A 21,230-nucleotide genomic window follows, 5' to 3' on the forward strand; every position below is an offset into this window, starting at 1 on the left:
ATTTAATACAATTATATTGGGCGGTTGTTTGGCGTGTTTTATTGAGTATTATCGTAGCGTCGTAGTCACGGCTCGAAATCGTATTTGCTACGCCCAAATCGTGTATGTTGGTATCTCTGCAAGGGCACCAAGGCATTTTCTCTTAGGCAAAGGGCACCCTATGAGGAAATTGTAAATTCCTACTGGAGCATTTCAAGGGCACCAAGGCAATGGCAAGGGGCAACGGAGGCAATCGCCTCCGTTGCCTCCGTGAAGTGTTCATGCACCTTTCATTGTTGATAAGGCTTTGATTTCTATTTTGTAAATTTTTGCTGGTGTACTTTTTCAAAACATTTATTTTGCGTAATTTTCTTATGGTATATTTTATTGTTATGCGCCCTCGAAGAGAGCGCCATATAAATTCAATAAATCACACATTAATATTATACTGGTGGCTCCTTTATAAAATGCTCAAATCCATCTCTCAGTGATACGCGAGACGGTTTCACATTAGGTATTTTCCTGTAAGGCGGTGTGGAGCGAAAAGTTATAAAACAAATTACTTTACATAGCACTGTGTAATGGTTAACAAGGTGCTGTGGGGCAGTGTGCTGCTAATCAAACCATGAACACCCAGATGAACCCCTTCTTTTTTCATTGCATTTACACAACACACGAGACCAACGGCTGTACGTCCAATCCGAAGGATGCAGCAAAAATGGCCAAGTGTCTTAATTAAAGGGAAGGTACACAATTGGTAATTACTCAAAACAAATATTAACTTAAAAAGTGACTTGGTAACGAGCATTGGAGAGCTGTTGATAGTATAAAACATTGTGAGAAATGGCTCCCTCTGAGGTAGCATAGATTTTGAGAAAGAGGTAATTTCTCACTAAAATAATAAAAGACTTCTAGCTAGAAGTCTTTTACTCATGTCTGAAAGCACACAAATTCGTTCAACAAGTGTGGTTTTTCTCTCATCATTTTCTCGCAACTTCGATGACCAATTTAGCTCAAATTTTCACTGGCTTGTTATTTTATGCCTATGTTGGGATACACCACGTGAGAAGACTTGTCTGTGACGATTACCAAACGTGTACCTTCCCTTTAAAGACACAAGTGTCATGACCAGGACTGGAACCCACCCTCTGCCGAACAAAAACATCACAGCTTGAGTCTGGCCACGACATGTTGTCATGAATTGAAGAATTAACGAAAAAATATATTTCACTGTGCATTGCTAGACTTACCATAGTCCTTCCAGCTGTATTTTGTCTCCAGGCTACCATCTACTTTACCGGTGTCGTTATTTGATGTTCCAACAACATTGAAGTCCTGTAATCAAAACAAAGAACACCAAAGAAACTTAATGATAAATTACATTCAAGTCTTCGGAAGTTCCCATTCCCAGTTGCAAAAAAACAAAATTATAATAATCAGACTTGTAATGCGCACATATCCACCCTGCTGGGTGTTCAAGGCGCAGAAGAACTTAAAAATGAAGGTGTTTGCTTGCTCTCAAACATTTCTGGTCAAATATTTGTTGATGCAAACATTATAATTATTGTTTACATGATAAAAATCTATTGTTCTTTGGTCTTTCCTTAAAGGCAGCGGACACTATTGGTAATTACTCAAAATAATTATCGGCATAAAACCGCACTAGGTAATGAGTAATAAGTAGAGGTTGAAAGTATAAAACATGGTGAGAGACGGCTCCTCTGAAGTGACGTAGTTTTCGAGAAAGATGTTATTTTCCACGATTTTGATTTTGAGACCTCAAGTCTTGAAATCAAGCATCTGAAAGCACACAACTTGGTGTGACAAGGGTGTTTTTCCTTTCATTTTTTTCTCGCAACTTCGGACCAATTTTCACGAGTTTGTTATTTTATACATACGTATAGATACACCAAGTGGGAAGACTCGTCTTTGACAATAGTGTCCACTGTCTTTATTGGTGAAAACTTGAAATATTAGTTGGTATATTATACTCTAATAAGCTTTTTGTTATTGGAATGTTTTAAAAGTCAACTTACCACGCCTGACTGGGTGGTGGTCTTGGCATCTAGCTTCACGAAACCAAATCCTAGGAACAAAAACCAAAGAAAACTTCAACAACAATACAAAACACACAAATTGAATACTCTTGTTTGTTGTTGTGTGTTGAAATATTATTTAGCTGATCAGATTACTAACTTATTTTGTGTGTGTGTATGTCCCTTTTGGTTGGCCTAGGAGTTTGCAACAACTGATCCAATTCCCTTGATTGTTGTTTACTTATATCCTTGCAATTGTTTTGTAACAAAAACATTATTTCAGAAACATTTATGTTAAAACAAGTGCACCATGGCCAAGATTGGGTTCACCCAAATAAGTGGTTACTTCTTGAGTACCGTGGCAATCAACCTGGTTGTCGGTGAAGTCTGTCCCCCCAAAAGGAAGTGCAAGCAAAATTCATGTGATAACACCAGGGGGTCACCGCAAGAACGACCCTGTGAAATTAGTTCAGGAAATTGAATCTGCTGGTTCAGATTATGACACACACTCCATGTATTTGTCTTACTATACTGGGGCCCACTTGCATAAAGCTGCTTAAGCAGGAAATCAAGCTTAAAAATTGTCTGCTAAGCAAAAGAAAGCAGGATAGCGGTCACAGAATGTACATAAGACATGCTTTTTCGGCTGGTAACCTGATCCAAGTAAGAATAATTTTGTTGCGCTTAGCTACTTTTTGTGCTTGAGCAGCTCTATGAAATTGGCCCCACGTATAAACGATATATCTACATCACTATAAGTTATGTGCAATCTAATGAACATGCAACAAACAAAAGCATCTTTTACCAACTGTTACTGTCAACAAAGAATTATGAAAAGCAATTGTCTGGTATTCCTTGATCATTTTTTGTGGCCTTCTACGGGGTTAGGGTAGAAAAAGGAAGCGTAGGATATGCGATTACTTTCAATACCACTGTTCGCTTAAAACTCAACACTATTTTAATACTGTTGTTTGACTCAGGTCAATTTAAAAAAAAGGGTTTATGGTGAGATCTTTTACAACATCTTACACCCAAAAATTCTTGCTTTTAAAACAGAAACTTGTTACCAGCCACAACTCCATCAAGTTTAAATTGTTGCAAATGATGCCCCAATTATTTGTTTTGCTCATAAATAATTTTTTCTACACAGTATGTTCTGCTTTTAAAATAGCGTTATGAATTTGGGCCCTGGTCTTCAAAAGAACAGAGTCTCAATCTTGATCTGTCATCAATCATCAGAATCAAAGCGTATACTTACCAAAGCCCTTTCCAAAGATATCTCTGGCTGACTTGCCCAAATCTGCGTAAACTGGTGGGACGGCCATCTTTGTTACTGTGATTAAAGCTGGACAAAAGTCTGTAACAAATGTGAAAAGTATTTAAGACACTGGACAGCTTTGGTAATTATCAAAGACCAGTCTCGTCACTCGTAACGTCCGTCGATGTCGGTTTTTTCCCATAACCGATATATCGAAAATTTAATATCGAGTATACTCGATATATCGAGTATTTCCCGCGCGCAAGATGGAAGCCTAAAAACAGCACTTGGTATACTCATGGAGGTAGAAATATATATACCATAGACTGACAGTTTAATAGGGTTACATTTCAACCTGTTTTTGTCTGATCCCCCGAACTTGTTTGTAGTCCAAACAATTTCAGATTGCGTAGTCCCGCCCCGATTATTTCTGGTTTTACAACAAAGTATGATCGCCGCTACCGCTGGCTTGGCCAATTGGTGAACGCTCACCACAATTCTCGATTCGTGATTGGCCATGATTGGCCGTCTCAAAATGACACAGAGCCTTTAAGGTGTCAGTTGCCGATGCATTGACGTAGAAGTGTCAATCAAGTTGTCCGACGGGCGCGCGGACTACCTTTACTGTTGAAAATGGTTGAGATAATCATCGAAAAAAAATCACTAGAAAGTCCCGCAAAACACAGACCTACCACTCAGCGATCACAATATACAACGCACGCAGCATGCAGTCACATAGTCTCCAATAAAGGCTCGTAGTCTTTTTACTTTGCATTCTATAACAAAGGCAAGAAACATTGAATGCTAGAACGCCCTCTATTGTCGAAATAATGCAGTGCATCACGCGATACCGCCTTGACCAAAGACTGCATGTGTCTGCGCATGCTTGGGCAAACGGGTTTTCCCCCCGAATTGCAATAGCCATACACGCTGGTGTGCACGCTTAAACCGTACAACAGCATAGTCTTCGCTGGTACGCACGCAATAGCCGCCGACAGCGTGGTCTGCGAAGCATATAGTTCCTCGGAAATGTTAGCTTGTTTACCGAAAACAACACAACGTGTAGGCTTTATTTGATCAAAATGACGCCATTACGATACCTTGGATTGATAGAAAGATTATTTTACTGTATAACGTAAGATTGTTTTCTTCCTTGTTTTGTTTTGTCTTGTTGATTCGGGGAAGTTTTTGCTGGGTATTTTTGCAAAGTCAATAATGCTGTGATGAAGACGCATTGATTTTGATCACATGCACAATGGTTGCATCTTAAACAGCCAATAGGCTAGGGCAGCAGCGGCGGTTTCTTTTCAGGTTTTACCGTGCGCTCGCCGCGGGGTCGTGAACTTCTGCGGCGGGCCGGCAGCTGATGGCGGAAACACAAAGAACATGCAGACATACTTGGTTGTAAAACGTATTTTATTTAATAGGGCAACTCAAAATGATGAAACTACATAACGACGACGGCTTTTCTAATACTCAAACACAGATTTCTTTTAAATAATCGGACACTCTTTTGGTATTTTCGATATCATTTAGGAACAACGAAATTTTCAAAACATCAAAATTTTCGATATATATCGAAAATCCGATATTACGATATGATTATAAAAGTGACATCGGCGATTTCGATGTCAACAAAATATCGAGTTTTTGAGTATTTTCGATATATCGACGGACGTTAGTCACTCGGTGTACATGCATCTCATCGTATGCACAAAGTAATAAACCTGTGAAAATGTGACCTCAATTGGTCGTCGGAGTTGCAAGATAATAATGAAAAAAAAAAAACCTTAAGCACAGCAAGTTGTGTTCTTTCAGATGCTCGATTTCAGGGCCTCAAAACCAAGTCACGTCACATGTGAATGAGTTGGGGATTCATTTTTGTTATCAGCACTGGTTATCAGTAAATAAAACATTCACTTTTGAGGAGAGTTTTTAAAACAGCAAACGTAATTTATGGAGAATAAGCTTGTGTAAAATATGCCCTCAACAATGCGTGCCATTGTCCGTCGGACAAGTAAAAAACGGAGCCCATGACTTCATGAAAAAATCGAGTCATTCCAAAGTGAAAAACGATACCTCAGCAATAATAATAATTACTGGACACTTTTCTCACAAATATTAGTGAGGAATATTTATTCTGATCTTCCTGCAAGTCTTCTTTAACTATCGTGAAATATAATCAGTGTCAATGTCCACAAGAAAGAAGATAATGAAGGCCGGCCACTTCTGACTTCTGTCAGATTCAGTCAATTACTGGGGTCAAAGTGACTCGAGTACGAAATGACTTGGGTACGAAAAGTGACTTTGCTACGACAATGAAGCGACTTGGGTACGAAGTGACTTAATTGCGAAATGACCGACATCACTTCTAAACTATCAAAACATGCTTTTTAACGGATTCCCCCCCCCCCCATCTACAAAAAAACCCCAAAACATCATGCTCTGCATCTCTTACTTAGTCTTACTCTTAGGTCTTACTCTAGCTAGCTAACATAATTATACATTTTTTATAAGCGCGCTAGCAATCCATTCTGCCCAGCACATTAGCATGATCAGATTAGCACAGCAGCAGCAGTAGTACTCCAGTAGAGCCAACCAAGAAGAGCAAGCCCGCATAATTGTGTTATTTCGTCGCAAACTCATTAGCAAGCCAAGAAGAAGAGTAAGCTTGCATTTGTTATTTCGTCGCAGATTTCGTTCGCACGCCTCTCATAAAGTCTTTCCGACAAATCAAAATATAAACAGCATTTGTCACCATGGGGCGGAATGGTAACTGGGGCGAAGTTGACTTTTTATAGGGAGTTGTTTCACGGACGAGTTGACCATTGACCAATAAAAGGCGAACGTTACGTCATGCACATTACTCAATTCCGTCTCAACCAAATGCAAGCAACATGAAACGCTAGACAGAACAGGTTCACAAATTCAATGAGTTTAGGAATGCTTTATAAAATGTATTCTTTAATGAGCAGCTTTCTTACGTAAGACTCACCTATGCAAAATTCACAGAGTTGGAATGATACCCGTACACACGGTAATATCTTCAGCACACAAAAAGCCGGAAAATGGCGTAAGAGCGGGTTTCACGAGGATTTTCCCAGGGACGAAACGAATCCAACTTCTAACAATGGTGGCGCTCTTCACCAAACTGGTTTATTCGCGGGGGGCGGGGCGGGGCTGTGTGTTTTCTATCTACTAGAAACAGTTTACACGAAACTACCGCCTAAAGATACACCCATAACGAGCTGTAAAACAAAGTATAATTTGTGTTCATAAAAACAGTAATAAAGGCTGTTTTATATTCGCTTATCTACAGAGTTCCAAACTAATGCCCCACAATGCGACGAATTAAGTGTTATCATCACTGCACAGGCTCAAAATCTTCAAGTATCCAAGCGAAATGTAAACAGCTCGATACTACGAGATAAAACAAATCCAAGTATTTTAAGTAATTTAATGACTTCGGGGAAATGACGTTTGTTTGAGATGCGAATAAGGTCAGCGCAATAATGTGTCTCCTTATACTCTATGGGGTCCTTTTTTGTTTCTACGATTCCCATATCTAACCTATCGCGCCTTCGAACCTCCCTATATAAGACATTGATTTTGTTAACGCAGACTCTACGTCCAAGACCCAACAACAACAAACAGTCTTGCAAAACTAAATCAGTCAAAATATGGGGGGCACTTTGCTTTAAAGGGAAGGTACACGTTTGGTAATTGTCAAAGACCAGTCTTTTCACTTGGTGTATCCCAACATAAGCATAACATAATAAGCCTGTGAAAATTTGAGCTAAATTGGTTATCAAAGTTGCGAGAAAATGATGAGAGAAAAAACACCCAAGATGGACTTTGTGTGCTTTCAGCTAGGAATAAAAGACTTCTGACTAGTATAGTCTTTTATTATATTAGTGAGAAATTACTTCTTTCTCAAAACCTATGGTACTATAATACAGCAACTATTAAAATTCGTGTAGGCTATAGCAGATTCATCTCGCTCCCCCTTCCTCTTTCCCTCTCGCTTTAACTTTGTTTTCGCTCACCATTTAGCGGGGGCAGGTGCCCCTGGATCTGCGCTTGATTACACACTTCAAACCCACCTCTCAAGGTTTAGCATTGCTAGAACACTCTCTCCTTCATCTTATTATTGCCACCTTCCAGGGTACACACAACTTTATAGGCATGGGCCTATTATAATGTATTCGCTTTTGGAAACGGTGTACTGTACAGAAAGTTGCATTAAAGGTCCTATGTCAGATTTTTGGCCGATTGAACCCCAAAGTTTTGTTTTAAACTTCAATAGGTATTTTGATTGGGGTCGAGAAAGTTACAAGCTTTCATTTGAGCCATTGCTTGAAAAAGTCCGCCAATTATTAGTAGCAGTTAAATAAAGTGCTCAAAATTAGTTTTTGGCGGGATCCCGACAATAAACCATCACACGTGACCAATTCTTATGTGTTTTATAAGAAACGTTTTAAATTTTTGTCATGGTTCCTGATCATTAAAAGTAAAAGTTAAAATTTTTTTCGTTTGAAGGGGTGATACTCTTTGAAATACCAAAAAAAATCTATTTTTTAATGTTTGGGGCCAAAAATCTGAAAAAGCATCTTTAAACCTGTATTCATCGCATTGGAAGCAACCAATGTTTCGTTGTAAACTGAAAGGGTGTAGATTATCAAACCGTTCTCTGAGTCACCAGCATTGCTCAACCCCGTGAGCTGTGCATGCAGGTGTGTGATAAAGGGTGGGTACGTGTCGCATGGCGAGGTGGTGGTGTGGAAGGGGTCTATTTGATTATACAGCTAGGCCAAGTCTCGCCAAGTTTGGACAAGTAAATCTTTTTGCATTTGGCTTGATGTTAACATTGAAGTCCCAGGCGTCCCTTCGGGGTCACCAATGAGTCCCATGAGTGGTTTTAGTGTTCCTGAACTTATCTGGTCATTCTCACTGATGCACCCACTTAATTTGCCATGTCACTCCATAGGTGAGAATTTAGACTGTAGTTTTGCAGTTTGTAATAAAGTGCTGTGTATCCCGGCTAAAAGGGTTTTGATTTATCAAAGCCGCATCCCAAACCACAAAACACACAAACAGAAAACATTTTCAAATACAAGCCATCTACATCTATGATGGCACTCTGGACACAATATTGCTCCAAGAGCCATTGCCATCCAGTCATGTTTATGTTGACCAATTCATCTTGACACACAGGCAAGTTATTTATTCTCTGTGTTCTCCACCCCCCCCACCCCCCCATCCCATCAATCTGTCGTATTTGCTCATGGTCGACCTTCAGTGCTGTCGTACTGGTTCGTACTGCATAGCTTAATTGAACACCTTCAAAAGAGAACTTGTTTCCCTCACTGCAACCGCAGTCTAATGCACTTATCAGTTCAAGCATAGTTCATTTAGTGAGACAGACGAGTACTTGGTGTTTCTCAGTGCAGGCAGCTCCTATGTAGTCAGAGGTAGTAGAGGACCCATCACTGCAGGGTTGTCAAGTCATAACCAACAAAGAAGGCACTGTTTTTAGTTACTTCGTGACTTCGTGCCGAATTCTGTATATCAAACGACGTGATCGGCATTTCGTTTTTATATTTCAATCTTATAGTCGCATTTGCTCCTTTGCCAGTTTTCTTTATATTTTGTCAGCGGTTGCGGGACTTTACAAGAACTACTGCTTTGTGCTCGAGCTTTTGGGAGGACGTGTATGGTCAGGTGCGATAAAACGACCTCAACAGGAACATCTAATGCTGAGTCACAAATTACCACAAAAATAGAACCTTACTAACGCAACACAAAAATACAACGTTAAAACTACCTACAAAAGGCGTTAATCATGGTGTGATTTGAAGTAACTTACAACCGAAGAAACGATCCTTGTAATTCTAACTATAAATGGCTGGGAGTAGTTCCCGTTATGTTGCGAAGGTGTTTATTATCAGCTGCATTGGTGTGATGCTGTGCAGTGGACTGCCATCCACGAAACCTGCTAAGCATGTAGATTCTTCAAGCTGGTTTGAACTTCCCGGTGAATCTCCGACAGGTATGGATCCAGTGATTGACGGTGCCGTTCATCCACCAAAGCACATCATGAAAATCATGAAGAAACTCACAGTCAATCATGAGCTTCTGAGAGGCCGTGGAAACACAGTCCGTAGTGTCTTACCAAGACACGGTAAGTAGCAAACTAAGATCACAATATTAGCAGCATGCACGTTTCCAAAACAATGTTTGTTTTATGTTTAATTAGCCAATAAAATTAGTAACATTTCTGGATGGTTGGTGGTGTCAGAACGTCAGATGACAACACCTTCACAAAACGTATTTTAAAGACACTTGACACTATTGGTAGTTAACTCAATGTCATTTTTACTTTTTAGCATGAAAACTTACTTGGTATTATGGGAACGAGCTATATGGAGAGCTGTTGATTATAAAATATTGTGAGAAACGGTTCCCTCTCAGTCTCATCTTCCTCTGAATTAACGTAGTTTTTATGAAGGAAGTAATTTCTCACTCAAACTATGCATTTAAAATCACACATCGCTGCAGGGTGTTTGTTCTGTCCTTATTTTCTTGCAACTTGGATGAACAATTCAGCCCAAATAATTTGACATTGTTTGTTATTATGTGATACACCAAGAAATAATACTGGTCTTTGACTATAACCAAAGATATCCATCAGTGCCTTTAATCAACGAACCAGTTTAGCCTTCCAGGTTCTTTATAGTTGAATTATTTTGTAGATAATATCAAAACGCAAACCCTCAAACTATCAATTGAAGAAGCAATGATTTGTCTGCGCCGTGTTGGTAGATTTGGCCGTTCATGTAATCTCCAGTAGTTTCTGTATTGCATTTTCATTTTGGTGTACGGCCGGTTAGTCATAATTATTAGGTCTTCAATATTTACTCTATACACAAATGGACAAATTTTGTATTATTTGTTTCTTTCTGTTCTTTACGAGATGAATAGTTCCTTTTCAAAACGCTTCACACAAAATCATAAAATAAGTCATATTTTGAATGTCAAGCGGCAGTTAAGCAAGTTTTAGGCAAAACTTTCCTTTTTACATCATACTGCGATGTGACAGTTTGTTAATATTTGTCAGCTGTTTAAGGACCTTTCGTTTGAAACTATGACCGTGTTAAGGTGACAAAGTGCATCTCCGTATAGTGCTCCGATCTGCCCATGGTCTGCCCATGTCTGTCAATGGTCTGTCAATGGTCTGTCAATGGTCTGTCCATGGTCTACCCATCTGCCCTATCGCACGCCAGTAATTGTTCAGTCGGAAGGACCAGACTTCGCTGTCTGAAACCAAACATCCTTCTTTTAGAAACCTTAGCCTTAAAGGCACTGGACACTATTGGTAATTGTCAAAGACCAGTCTTGTGAGATAACACCTTTGTCACACGAAGCTGTGTGCTTTCAGATATTTGATTTCGAGACCTCAAATTCTAAACTTGAGGTCTCGAAATCAAATTCGTGGAAAATTACTTCTTTCTCGAGAACTACGACACTTCAGAGGGAGCCGTTTCTCACAACGTTTTATACTATCAACCCCTCCCCATTACTCGTTACCAAGTAAGGTTTTATGATAATAACTATTTTGAGTTATTACCAATAGTGTCCACTGCCTTTAATTAGGTTAGGAACTGCAAATACCTCGGCTGATAGGCAAGGTCCCGCCTAGGACCACATCAAGGCTCAACCCAAACACTTAAACTTTAAATATACAAACAAGATAAGGAGGTTGGAAATAATCGTTTCCCCTCTTCGGACCCATTAGTCTGTAACACATTTTAATTGACTTCAATCACTTGGTACATGGTTGGAGTGTGTACACGTTTCAGACTGTTCTAGAAGCGCACATTGCCATTATGCCGTGCGTTGTCGAGGCAAGGGCAAGCAGATAAAAGAGTCACCGAAACCGTAAAGCGAAACGTTCGCAAAGTTACTCACGGTTTGTAGGTCTAACAAGGAGAGAAATTGGACTACCGATGTCCAACCATGGTCAAAGAAACATGTCAAATGGCTCTTGTATGTTCTTGTATGAATTGTTTGTGTAAAAAGTATAATTTGGAATTCTATTTTTAGTGCGCACTGGGAATTTGTTCTCATTTTTTATTTGTAAACTGTTGATTTGAATTGAATCGAATAATCCATAGTATTTATCATATCATTTAAAACATGGACCCAGTATTGTTGATTTTATTTGTCTGGACAATGAAGACTTGACGCAGTAAAGACTGATGGGGATATATAAGGAGCCCCGAATAGACATTGACTAATATTATACAGGACCAATTATTATACATCATAATACTGGCAAAGTATATGGCACATTAAATGCAGGGGACACTATTGGTAATTACTCAAAATAATAATCATCATAAAACCTTACTTGGTAACGAGTAATGGGGAGAGGTTGATGGTATACAAAATTGAGAAAAACGGCTCCCTCTGAACTGACGTAGTTTTCGAGAAAGAAGTAATTTTCCACGAATTTGATTTCGAGACCTATAGACTTTGAGGTCTCATAATGAACGCGTCATGCATCACAAATAGGCCGAAATGCGCTGTTTGCTACTGACCTGGGCCTGATTTCATAGAGCTGCTAAGCACCAAAATTTGCTTAGCATGAAATTTCTGCCTCGATAAAAACAGGATTACCAACAAAATGTCCACATGATTTTCAGGATGAGCAAACATCAGCTGAATACCATGTAACAAGCAATATGCAACAAATGGAAATTTTGTTGGTAATCCTGTTTTTATCAGGGATGAAATTTCATGCTAAGCAAATGTTTGTGCTTAGCAGCTCTATGAAATTGGGCCCAGGCTGTAGCAATGACCACCAGCCAATCTCTGCTCCACCCTCCCTCACACCATTTATACGGTTGAATGATTAATCACTCGTGTGTATAGGTCATCAGTTCGTCCACACATCATCAGTTGAACTAAAGCGGTAAATTGACGAAGCGTTCAACAATTAATGTGTGTCCTGGGTATATCTTAACGGCAACAGATTTATGAAATTCTGGCGGTTGAATTGGTTCATGGAAATCAAACTGATAGATTGGAGTTACTGTTTCCTTCAGAATCAATAATTACTTGCAGCCATTTGTTCTTGTTGAGTGAATTGAAGTAAAAATCTTTCTTCGGTGGTCAAAGACTTAACAATTGCAAAATATAGCTTGCCCATTGTAAAGTTTATATCTTAATGCCGCGGAGCAGATCGGTCAGAATTCGGGAGACTTCTCATGTCCAAAAAGAACTGTCCTGCTTATAAAAGTACTACCTGGGCGGAAGGATATGAAAATCGGCCGGGACTCCTACCTTTCCCTAGTGGATTTAGTGGGCACGTCCCCGGAGTGAGTTCTTAAATTGATCTCAATAGGAGACTTTCCAACGCTAGGTGGCAGCAGACATACCGGGTAAATTTCCATTGTTTACGTAGTTCTGAACATGCGCATAATTCTGAGAACAATGGATTTACCCGGTAAGTCTGCTGCCCTCTATCGTGCCAGAAAGTCTCCCATTAACTTTATCTGTTAAAAACTGCGCATCGATACCAAACGAACTTATTGCCAGTTTTCTATAATAAGAATAGTTTCTAAAGCTGGTAAAGACGCTAGTTTAGTCGTGGCTCCTCTTGGAACATTCCCCCCCCCCCCCGCCACGTTCGCCATTCTATGATCCTGCTCCACCAGGGTATACCCTAAACATGTCCATCCTCGTTATATTATAGTGCATAATGTGGAAATCCAGTTGTTGTGTCAATACACGACACAATCATTCCTTCATTTTCAACCTGCAAAATCAATCCATTGCCACGTTACAAGGACTAGGATCATGTTACACTTCAAGTTGTTTAAACAAACGTGCCGTGGAAACATGTGATATGCACGCTAGCTGTCATAAATACTAATGTTCTAGGCGACAACTTAACTTGGTAACAGAGCTCAAAATAACAAATTACACATTATGCAAATGTAAAATTTAACAAAAGACGCACATGATTGTTTGTGTGTGTGTGTTATATTTCTTCTTATTTATTTTTGTCATTAAATCAAAAAAAAAATCATAATATTGATGTTCATAAGTCTCAGAGACTCGTAATTAAAACTGGACGTTCAAGGTTCGTGATTCAGCTCTGGAAATACTGACGTGTAATTTTGCGAAATTCAGAGCCAAGTTTGTAATAGTAAATAACACTTACGCAAATGAAACTTTATACATCAATATTATTCAGACGTCCTCCAAAATCAAGATACCCTATAACAACACAAAGTATAGGGCCTACCATTACTATGTCAATACCAATTTAGGAGCATTGGGAATTAATGTACGTCCAGCAGTGGAAGCGTGCATACAGACATCAACATACCAAATAAATACTGACAGTATAAATTGCACTCAAATTGGTACGTCGCCATGACTCAATCAGTACAGAAAGTATGTAGGCATGCACTGGTTAATAAGCCAAGGTCATTACTATAATCACATTAAGTCAGAAACTCACATGGTCAAAGTTTTCAACTCACTTTACTATTAACTCGACTCGATGCAGAACATCATTGGGGTTATCAACAAGACCTATAATAATTAGAAAGTAGTATTGTTGTTAAAGGCAGTGGACACTATTGGTAATTACTCAAAATAATTATTAGCATGCATTAAACATTTCTGGTGAAGAGTAAAGGGGAGAGGTTGATGGTATAAAACATTGTGAGAAACGGCCCCCTCTGATGTGCCATAGTTTTCGAGAAAGAAGTAATTTTCAGCGCATTTGATTTCGAGACCTCAGATTTAGAACTTGAGGTCTCGAAATGAACCATCTAAGCGCACACAACTTTGTGTGACAATGGTTATGTTTCTTTCTTTATTATCTCGCAACTTCGATGACCAATTGAGCTCAAATTTTCACGGGTTTGTTATTTTATGCATATGTTGAGATACACCAACTATAAAGGCTAGTCTTTAACAATTACCAATAGTGTCCACACTGCCTTTAAAACAAAGTTTTTGTAAAGGCTTCATGGTGATAAGGATATCATGAGTATTGCTGTATCGCAAATAATGGCAGTATCGACCATAAAGGGAATCAATCTGGTCTGAAGAATGATACAAAACATCACAAAATTTAACTGTGATCAAATTTAGAATTATAATAAATCGAAACTAGTTCATCAACACTGATGAAGACCAACATAAGTGTATAGGCCTATTAATGCAAAATGCAATCTGTTTGCAACCACAAAGATAGTAATACTTCTCATCATTCAATTTCCAATGTGTAAATTTAGGGGAGTGGCTTAACTATTTCACATATTTTTATATTTCTTTTTATTACCAATTTACCTTCTGTTTTATTTCAAATTTTAAATTTATGTAAAAAAATGGTTGTAATTCAGCCTTCGTGCTGCGAGGACAGTTTTTTAATAAACCATCTATCTATCTACCTATCTATCATCATGCTTTTATTTTAGGCACAAACTAGATCCTCTGATAAATCTGAAATAAATTGCTTTTGCTCCAACCTCTATTTCTACTGTTATAAGAGACACTTGTGTTCCGTAAATTTACGGTATGCAAGAAAAGTTGAATATTCTAATAAAACATTTGATTTTGGTTTACTTTGTTTACATGCCAAGCATGTATACATCATGAACTCTGTCTTAGGTCTTAACCTCCACAGGTTTTGTTTATTTTGCTACTTTTAATAAGAAGCTCACTCAAGCAAGGTCTGGTAGGGACTGACATTGACATTCGACCACTCCAAAATAATTGTCAGTTGTCGCTCTATAAACATTAATATATCATACGAATATTAACAATACGTTCCAAAGTGTTGTAGTTAATGCAATGTAATCTTAAAGGCAGTGGACACTATTGGTGTTTATCAAAGTTACCAAGTGAACTTTTATGCTAGCAATTATTTTGAGTAATTACCATTCCAAGAGGCCAGCCTTTAAGGCATAATCTGTGGACGGTAGGTGTGTACAGCGTTAAAGACAGTGACCACTATTAGTAATTGTCAACGACCAGTCTTCTCACTTGGTGTATCTCAACATATGCATAAATAACAAACCTGTGAAAATTTGAGCTCAATTGGCCGTCGGAGTTGCGAGATAACTATGGAAGAAAAAACACCCTTGCCACACAAGTTGAAAGTTGTGTGCTTTCAGATGCTTGATTTTGAGACCTCAAATTCTAAACCTGAGGTCTCGAAATCAAATTTGTGGAAAATACTCCTGTCTCGAATTAGTCACTTCAGAAGGAGCAGCTGTTTCTCACAATGTTTTTTTTTACTATCAACAGCCCCCCACTACTCGTTACCAAATGAGGTTTTATGCTGATAACTTTTGTTGAGTAATTACCAATAGTGTCCACTGCCTTTAAAGGTGTGGAGTCATTTCAAATGGCAGGTTTGCTCTTGGTTAAACGTGTGGTCCGTGCGCAGCACACTGAGAAGTTACCTCTTCGGTTCAATGATAAAAAAGAAAAATGTAACTCAATTTATTTACGAAAACGAGACTTTAGGTTTCTCTCACATCTTGCTTAATAAATTTCTTTGTTTTCACAACTCAATTGTTTGTTCAACCCCCCCCCCCCAAGTTTTTCTTAGTTTGGTAATCATATCATTGTTACCTATTAAAGACAGTGGACACTATTGGTAATTACTCAAAATAATTATCAGCAAAAAAACTCACTTGGTAATGAGTAATGGGGAGAGATTGATAGTGTAAAACATTGTGAGAAACGGTTCCCTCTGAAGTGACATAATAGTTTTCGAGAAAGAAGTAATTTTCCACGAATTTGATTTCGAGACCTCAGGTTTAGAGTTTGAGGTCTCGAAATCGACCATCTAAACGCACACAACTTCGTGTGACAAGGATGTTTTTCTTTCATAATTATCTCGCAACTTTGACGACCAATTGAGCCCAACTTTTCACAGGTTTGTCATTTTATGGATATGTTGAGATACACCAAGTGAGAAGACTGGTCTTTGACAATTACCAATAGTGTCCACTGTCTTTAACCAGGTAGCGTAATTTAACCTATATGATGTTATATATAAAGACTGTCTTTACTTATCAGATGATATGTGTATCAGTTTAATGCACGTCTTCTATCTAATAAGTGAACACTACGTAAACAAATTTAGTGACTAGCGATTCCATTAACTAGATTCCAACCCTGTATCTCTAAGTCGGCCAGGGCGAGCCCGATTCAATTTACTCATGACACTAATGGTACTCAAGCTTTTTTAATTCAATTGTGTCTTGTGATGTATTGCCGATGTCTACTTTTAGGCATAGTTTAAATGGTATAAAGTGATTTATGGCTGGCACGATAGAGGGTACGGTACCCCTCTACAGTCACATCTCAGACCTGACATTCAATAATTGCAAGCTTTCCATAACCTGACCAACTGGAGGGGGTGTGCTCAAACGCATGATATGCAGCATCATTCTGCGTCTTTTGAATGTTTTTTTTTTTTTTTTTTTTTTTTTTTTTGCAACGGGATACAAAGAACAATCAGTTTTACACTTAAAGAGACTGGACACTATTGGTAATTGTCAAAGACCAGTCTTCTCACATGGTGTAGGCCTTTCTCAACATATGCATAAAACAACAAACCTGAAAATGTGAAAATTTGAGCTCAAGTGGTCCTCGAAGTGGCGAGATAAATACGGAAGAAAAAAACACCCTTGTCACACAAAGTTGTGTGCTTCGAGATGCTTGATTTCGAGACCTCAAAATCTAATTCTGAGATCTCGAAATCAAATTCGTGTAAAATACCGTCTTTCTCGTAAACTATACGTTGCTTCAGAGGGAGCCGTTTCTAACAATGTTTTATACTATAAACAACTCCCCATATTATACTCGTTTACTAAGTAAAGTAAAGTAAAGCCTTTAATTTAGTTTCATTGTTTAATTCTGGTTGTGAAGCCAATGGCTATAATGTTGACACTAGAAGAACCCAAATGGAGAGCAGACGACAATAAACTTTCAAAATTGACATGTGGGAGAAAAATCCAAAGAGATTTATTCCAAGTGAAAACACACGCTATCATATAATGGGGGGCAGAAAGCTCTATCCGGCGGGTCTGAAGCTTGGGTCCGAAAGTTGGGTCCGAAGCTGCAATCCCGGCCAAAATGCTTGGGCCACCCTTTCCTGATACAACAGTTCCCTGTGCACTTCCAATTCACATTCACATTCAAAACATTTGCCCCCGCTCAATGATGACCGTAATTCGGAACACAGTCGGCAAATGGAACCAACATTGAAAGGGGGCAGGGGGGCCCAACGAGATATGGCCGGGATTGTAGGGTCCGAAGCTAGGGTCCGAAGCTAGGGTCCGAAGCTTGGGTCCGAAGCTTGGGTCCGAAGCTAGGGTCCGAAGCTAGGGTCCGAAGTTTGTGTCAGAAGTTTGTGTCTGAAGTTTGTGTCAGAAAATTGGGTCCGAAGTTTGTGTCCGAAGTTTGTGTCCGAAGTTTGTGTCAGAAGCTATAGGGTCCGAAGTTTGTGTCCGAAGTTTGTGTCCGAAGTTTGTGTCAGAAGCTATAAGGGTCCGAAGTTTGGGTCCGAAGTTTGTGTCAGAAGTTTGTGTCAGAAGTTTGTGGTAGAAGTTTGTGTCAGAAGTTTGTGTCAGAAGCTGGTGTCCGAATGGTTGAAGGCGATGATTGATGCTCCCATGCAACCTGACCACCCAATAGTGGCTGAATTTGGTTTACGAACTAAGAACGCATTTCTATTCATTGAATACAATCGTTGCATTATTAAGCTTCTTAACTCACACGATTATCTTTATAGGCTCAGCGTCTTTAAACGAATGATCAGCCAGTGTCGAAAAACGTCAAATGAAGCTTTTAGGATACAGTCAACGAACCAATAAAGTTGGCATATGTTTATATTGATGGCTGTCAAGAAAACATAACCTTGAATAGGTAATCACACATTACATCTTAGGAGGTATTTTGGTGATGAAATATCTCAAACTAAAATATTTGCACATTAAAGGCAAGGTACACGTTTGGTAATTATTCAAAACAAATATTAACTTAAAAACTGACTTGGTTAAGAGCATTAGAGAGCTGTTGATAGAATAAAACATTGTGGGAAACGACTCACTCTGAAGTAAAGGAAGTTTTTGAGAAAGAGGCAGTTTCTCACTAAAACAATATAAAGAAGCTAGAAGTCTTTTATTCCTATCTGAAAGCACACAACAATGGTGTTTTTTCTTTCATCTTTTTCTCGCAACTTCGATGACCGATTGAGCCCAAATTTTCACAGGCTTGTTATTTTATGCTGAAGATGGGATACACCAAGTGAGAACACTGGTCTTTGACAATTACCAATAGTGTACCTTCCCTTTAAGTTGGATGTCCATGCATTCAGGGTCATGATAATAATCGCACATACAATAGAAAGCCAGCTCATCAACCATTTAGCAGATTTGTCAAGTCATGGTGGCTGGGGTGAATAATGGTTTCTGCTTAAAGGCAGTGGACACTATTGGTAATTATAAAAAAAAATTAGCATAAAACGTTACTTGTATTTTAATGGGGAGAGGTTGATGGTATAAAACATTGTGAGAAACGGCTCCCTCTGAAGTAACATAGTTTTCGAGAAAGAAGTAATTTTCCACGAATTTGATTTCGAGACCTCAGATTTAGAACTTGAGGTCTCGAAATCAACCATCTAAACGCACACAACTTCGTGTGACAAGGGTGTTTTTTTCTGTCATTATTATCTCGCAACTGACAACCGATTGAGATCAAATTTTCACAGGTTTGTTATTGTATGCATATGTTGAGATACACCAACTGTGAAGGCTAGTCTTTGACAATTACCAATAGTGTCCACTGCCTTTAAGTAACATTCATCCAGTTATTGACTTCAAACTAATACTTTGCAATCTGTATTGTATATTTCAGAGTTGGCATGCAGTGAGTTAATGTATGTATTCACAGTGAGACCACATACATCAGAGGATTTTAAAGCAGCTGAGCTTCAATACTTCGCTTCGAAGCAACTCACTACAATGGATTCTAACTCAGTCCTCAGCATTCAAGTTCATTTAATTGAAGACACCCCGACTAGATGCCGATTGATGGGGATTCATCGTCAGCCTTCACCAGGTCGTAGATGGCGCACTTTGGATATCACTTCTCACCTTGTCCACATCATGAACGCGACAAAATCAACCACTTCAAAATTAGTTATTGGGGTGTCATTTAAGGTACTCGCCGGGTCACATAATACACCACATGATCGTGACGTCATTGAGAGGGTTATCTCAAATCATGCGCGCCCATTTCTTCTGATGTACGCGCTTGAAGACGAGAGTAACGATAAAAACTCTGCACTGCCTTGGGCTAAAGAAGAAGCCAGGAAACTGCACTATGAACAAACAGTCCACTCTAGACACGCAAGGAGCATTGATACTAAAACATACCCAATACTCACCAATGAGTTCCCAGAGGATGGGAAAACGAATCTTGCACACCAAGCTACTTTCCAACACTTCACTGAACAAGACAGCAACAGACGCAAAGAGAAGAAACGCACTGGTAAAAAGCGCAAAGGTCACAGCAAAAAGCGCGGCAAAGCACCACTATTGGACCCGACAAGCTCATTATCGGATGATGTTAAAGAACCTGTGCTGAATGGTGATGATGCTATGAACACCGTGAATCCCAGTAATGGTGTCTGCTCAAGACATCCAATGTTTGTTAACTTTAGTACAATGAACTGGGATAGGTACGTGATTGCACCATCAGGAGGATTCGAGGCTTACTATTGTGCAGGATCTTGCAGCTTTCCTCTCTCAAAGGTTAGTTTTGTATTCTTCTCCTAGAACTAAGAGGTTCCTTCCGCTATAGTCTCCACAAACATCAACGGTCATCATGTAAGAATCTTATTCAACACTATATATTGCCCTTCACGTTTATAATGTACCCGGAGTTCTCTTTTGAAACTCGATCTCACCAACTTATGCCTTTACACTTTTTTGTTACACAGTAAGCTCAGCTCAGACAATACATTCTACACAAATAAACTTGCACCTAAATGTAGCCCCAAACATGTACTACATCTAGGTACTTAGTTTGGGGCTACATTTAGGTCAGGCTACACAGGGCTCGGGCTACATTTAGGTGTCGCACAGACGCCCGTGCATGGTTCTACATCATACCATAATATCTTTACCAAAATGATTGGTTATTCCGATTGATTCTTTTATTATTCTATTATTCTTTATGACCCAGACGTCCAACCCGTCAAACCATGCCCATATCCAGAGCGTAATGAGTGCAGTAACATCTCAAGACATACCACCACCGTGCTGTGTTCCACAGAGCATGTCACCGCTCAGTATCCTGTATTTCAACGAAGAGAATGACGTGGCTCTCAAGACGTATCAGAATATGGTGGTCGAGTCGTGTGGTTGCCGTTGAGCTAAAAACAACAGATGGAGAATAAACTTACGTTGTCAATTATTAAAGCTATAACATTATGTATATACAAATGGTTATTCCAACTTGATTATTGTAAAAGAGCATATTATTACACTAAAATTGTATAACCTAATTTTTGGAATGTAGTGTTTAAAGGCACTTGGACACTATTGGTAATTACTCATAATAATTGTTAGCATAAAAACGTACTTGGTAACGAGTAATGGGGAGAGGTTGGTAGTGTAGAACATTGTTAAACGGCTCCCTCTGAAGATAACATAGTTTATGAAAAAGAAGTAATTTTTCACTTAAGTATTTAAATTGAATTCGAGACCTCAGCTGAGGTTTTGAATGCATCATCTGAAGGCACACAACTAGTGGGACTGTTTTTGTTTTATCCATTCTCTCGCTACCTCGACGATCAATAAATTAGTTCAAGTTTTTACTGGTTTGTTATTTTATGCAAATGTTGAAATAGCGCA

General features: G+C 38.9%; 1 protein-coding gene and 1 long non-coding RNA gene across 2 annotated transcripts; one reads left to right on the plus strand and one right to left on the minus strand.

Annotated features, from left to right (window-relative positions):
- Positions 1-1,225: 1,225 nt before the first annotated feature.
- LOC117304131 lies at positions 1,226-6,380 on the minus strand. The gene is made up of 4 exons (XR_004520564.1): positions 6,269-6,380; positions 3,274-3,372; positions 2,016-2,065; positions 1,226-1,314 (listed from the first exon to the last, which is right to left on the minus strand). It is a non-coding gene; the product is annotated as an uncharacterized LOC117304131 (long non-coding RNA).
- Positions 6,381-8,687: 2,307 nt separating this feature from the next.
- On the plus strand, positions 8,688-20,941 carry LOC117304124 (growth/differentiation factor 10-like). The gene is made up of 3 exons (XM_033788623.1): positions 8,688-9,454; positions 19,228-20,126; positions 20,560-20,941. Exons 1-3 carry the CDS (start codon positions 9,175-9,177, stop codon positions 20,746-20,748), a joined length of 1,368 nt encoding a protein of 455 aa, XP_033644514.1. The 5' UTR covers positions 8,688-9,174; the 3' UTR covers positions 20,749-20,941.
- Positions 20,942-21,230: the final 289 nt, after the last annotated feature.

Source organism: Asterias rubens, chromosome 20 (genome assembly GCF_902459465.1).
Source record: "Asterias rubens chromosome 20, eAstRub1.3, whole genome shotgun sequence".
Taxonomy (NCBI): Eukaryota; Metazoa; Echinodermata; class Asteroidea; order Forcipulatida; family Asteriidae; genus Asterias; species Asterias rubens.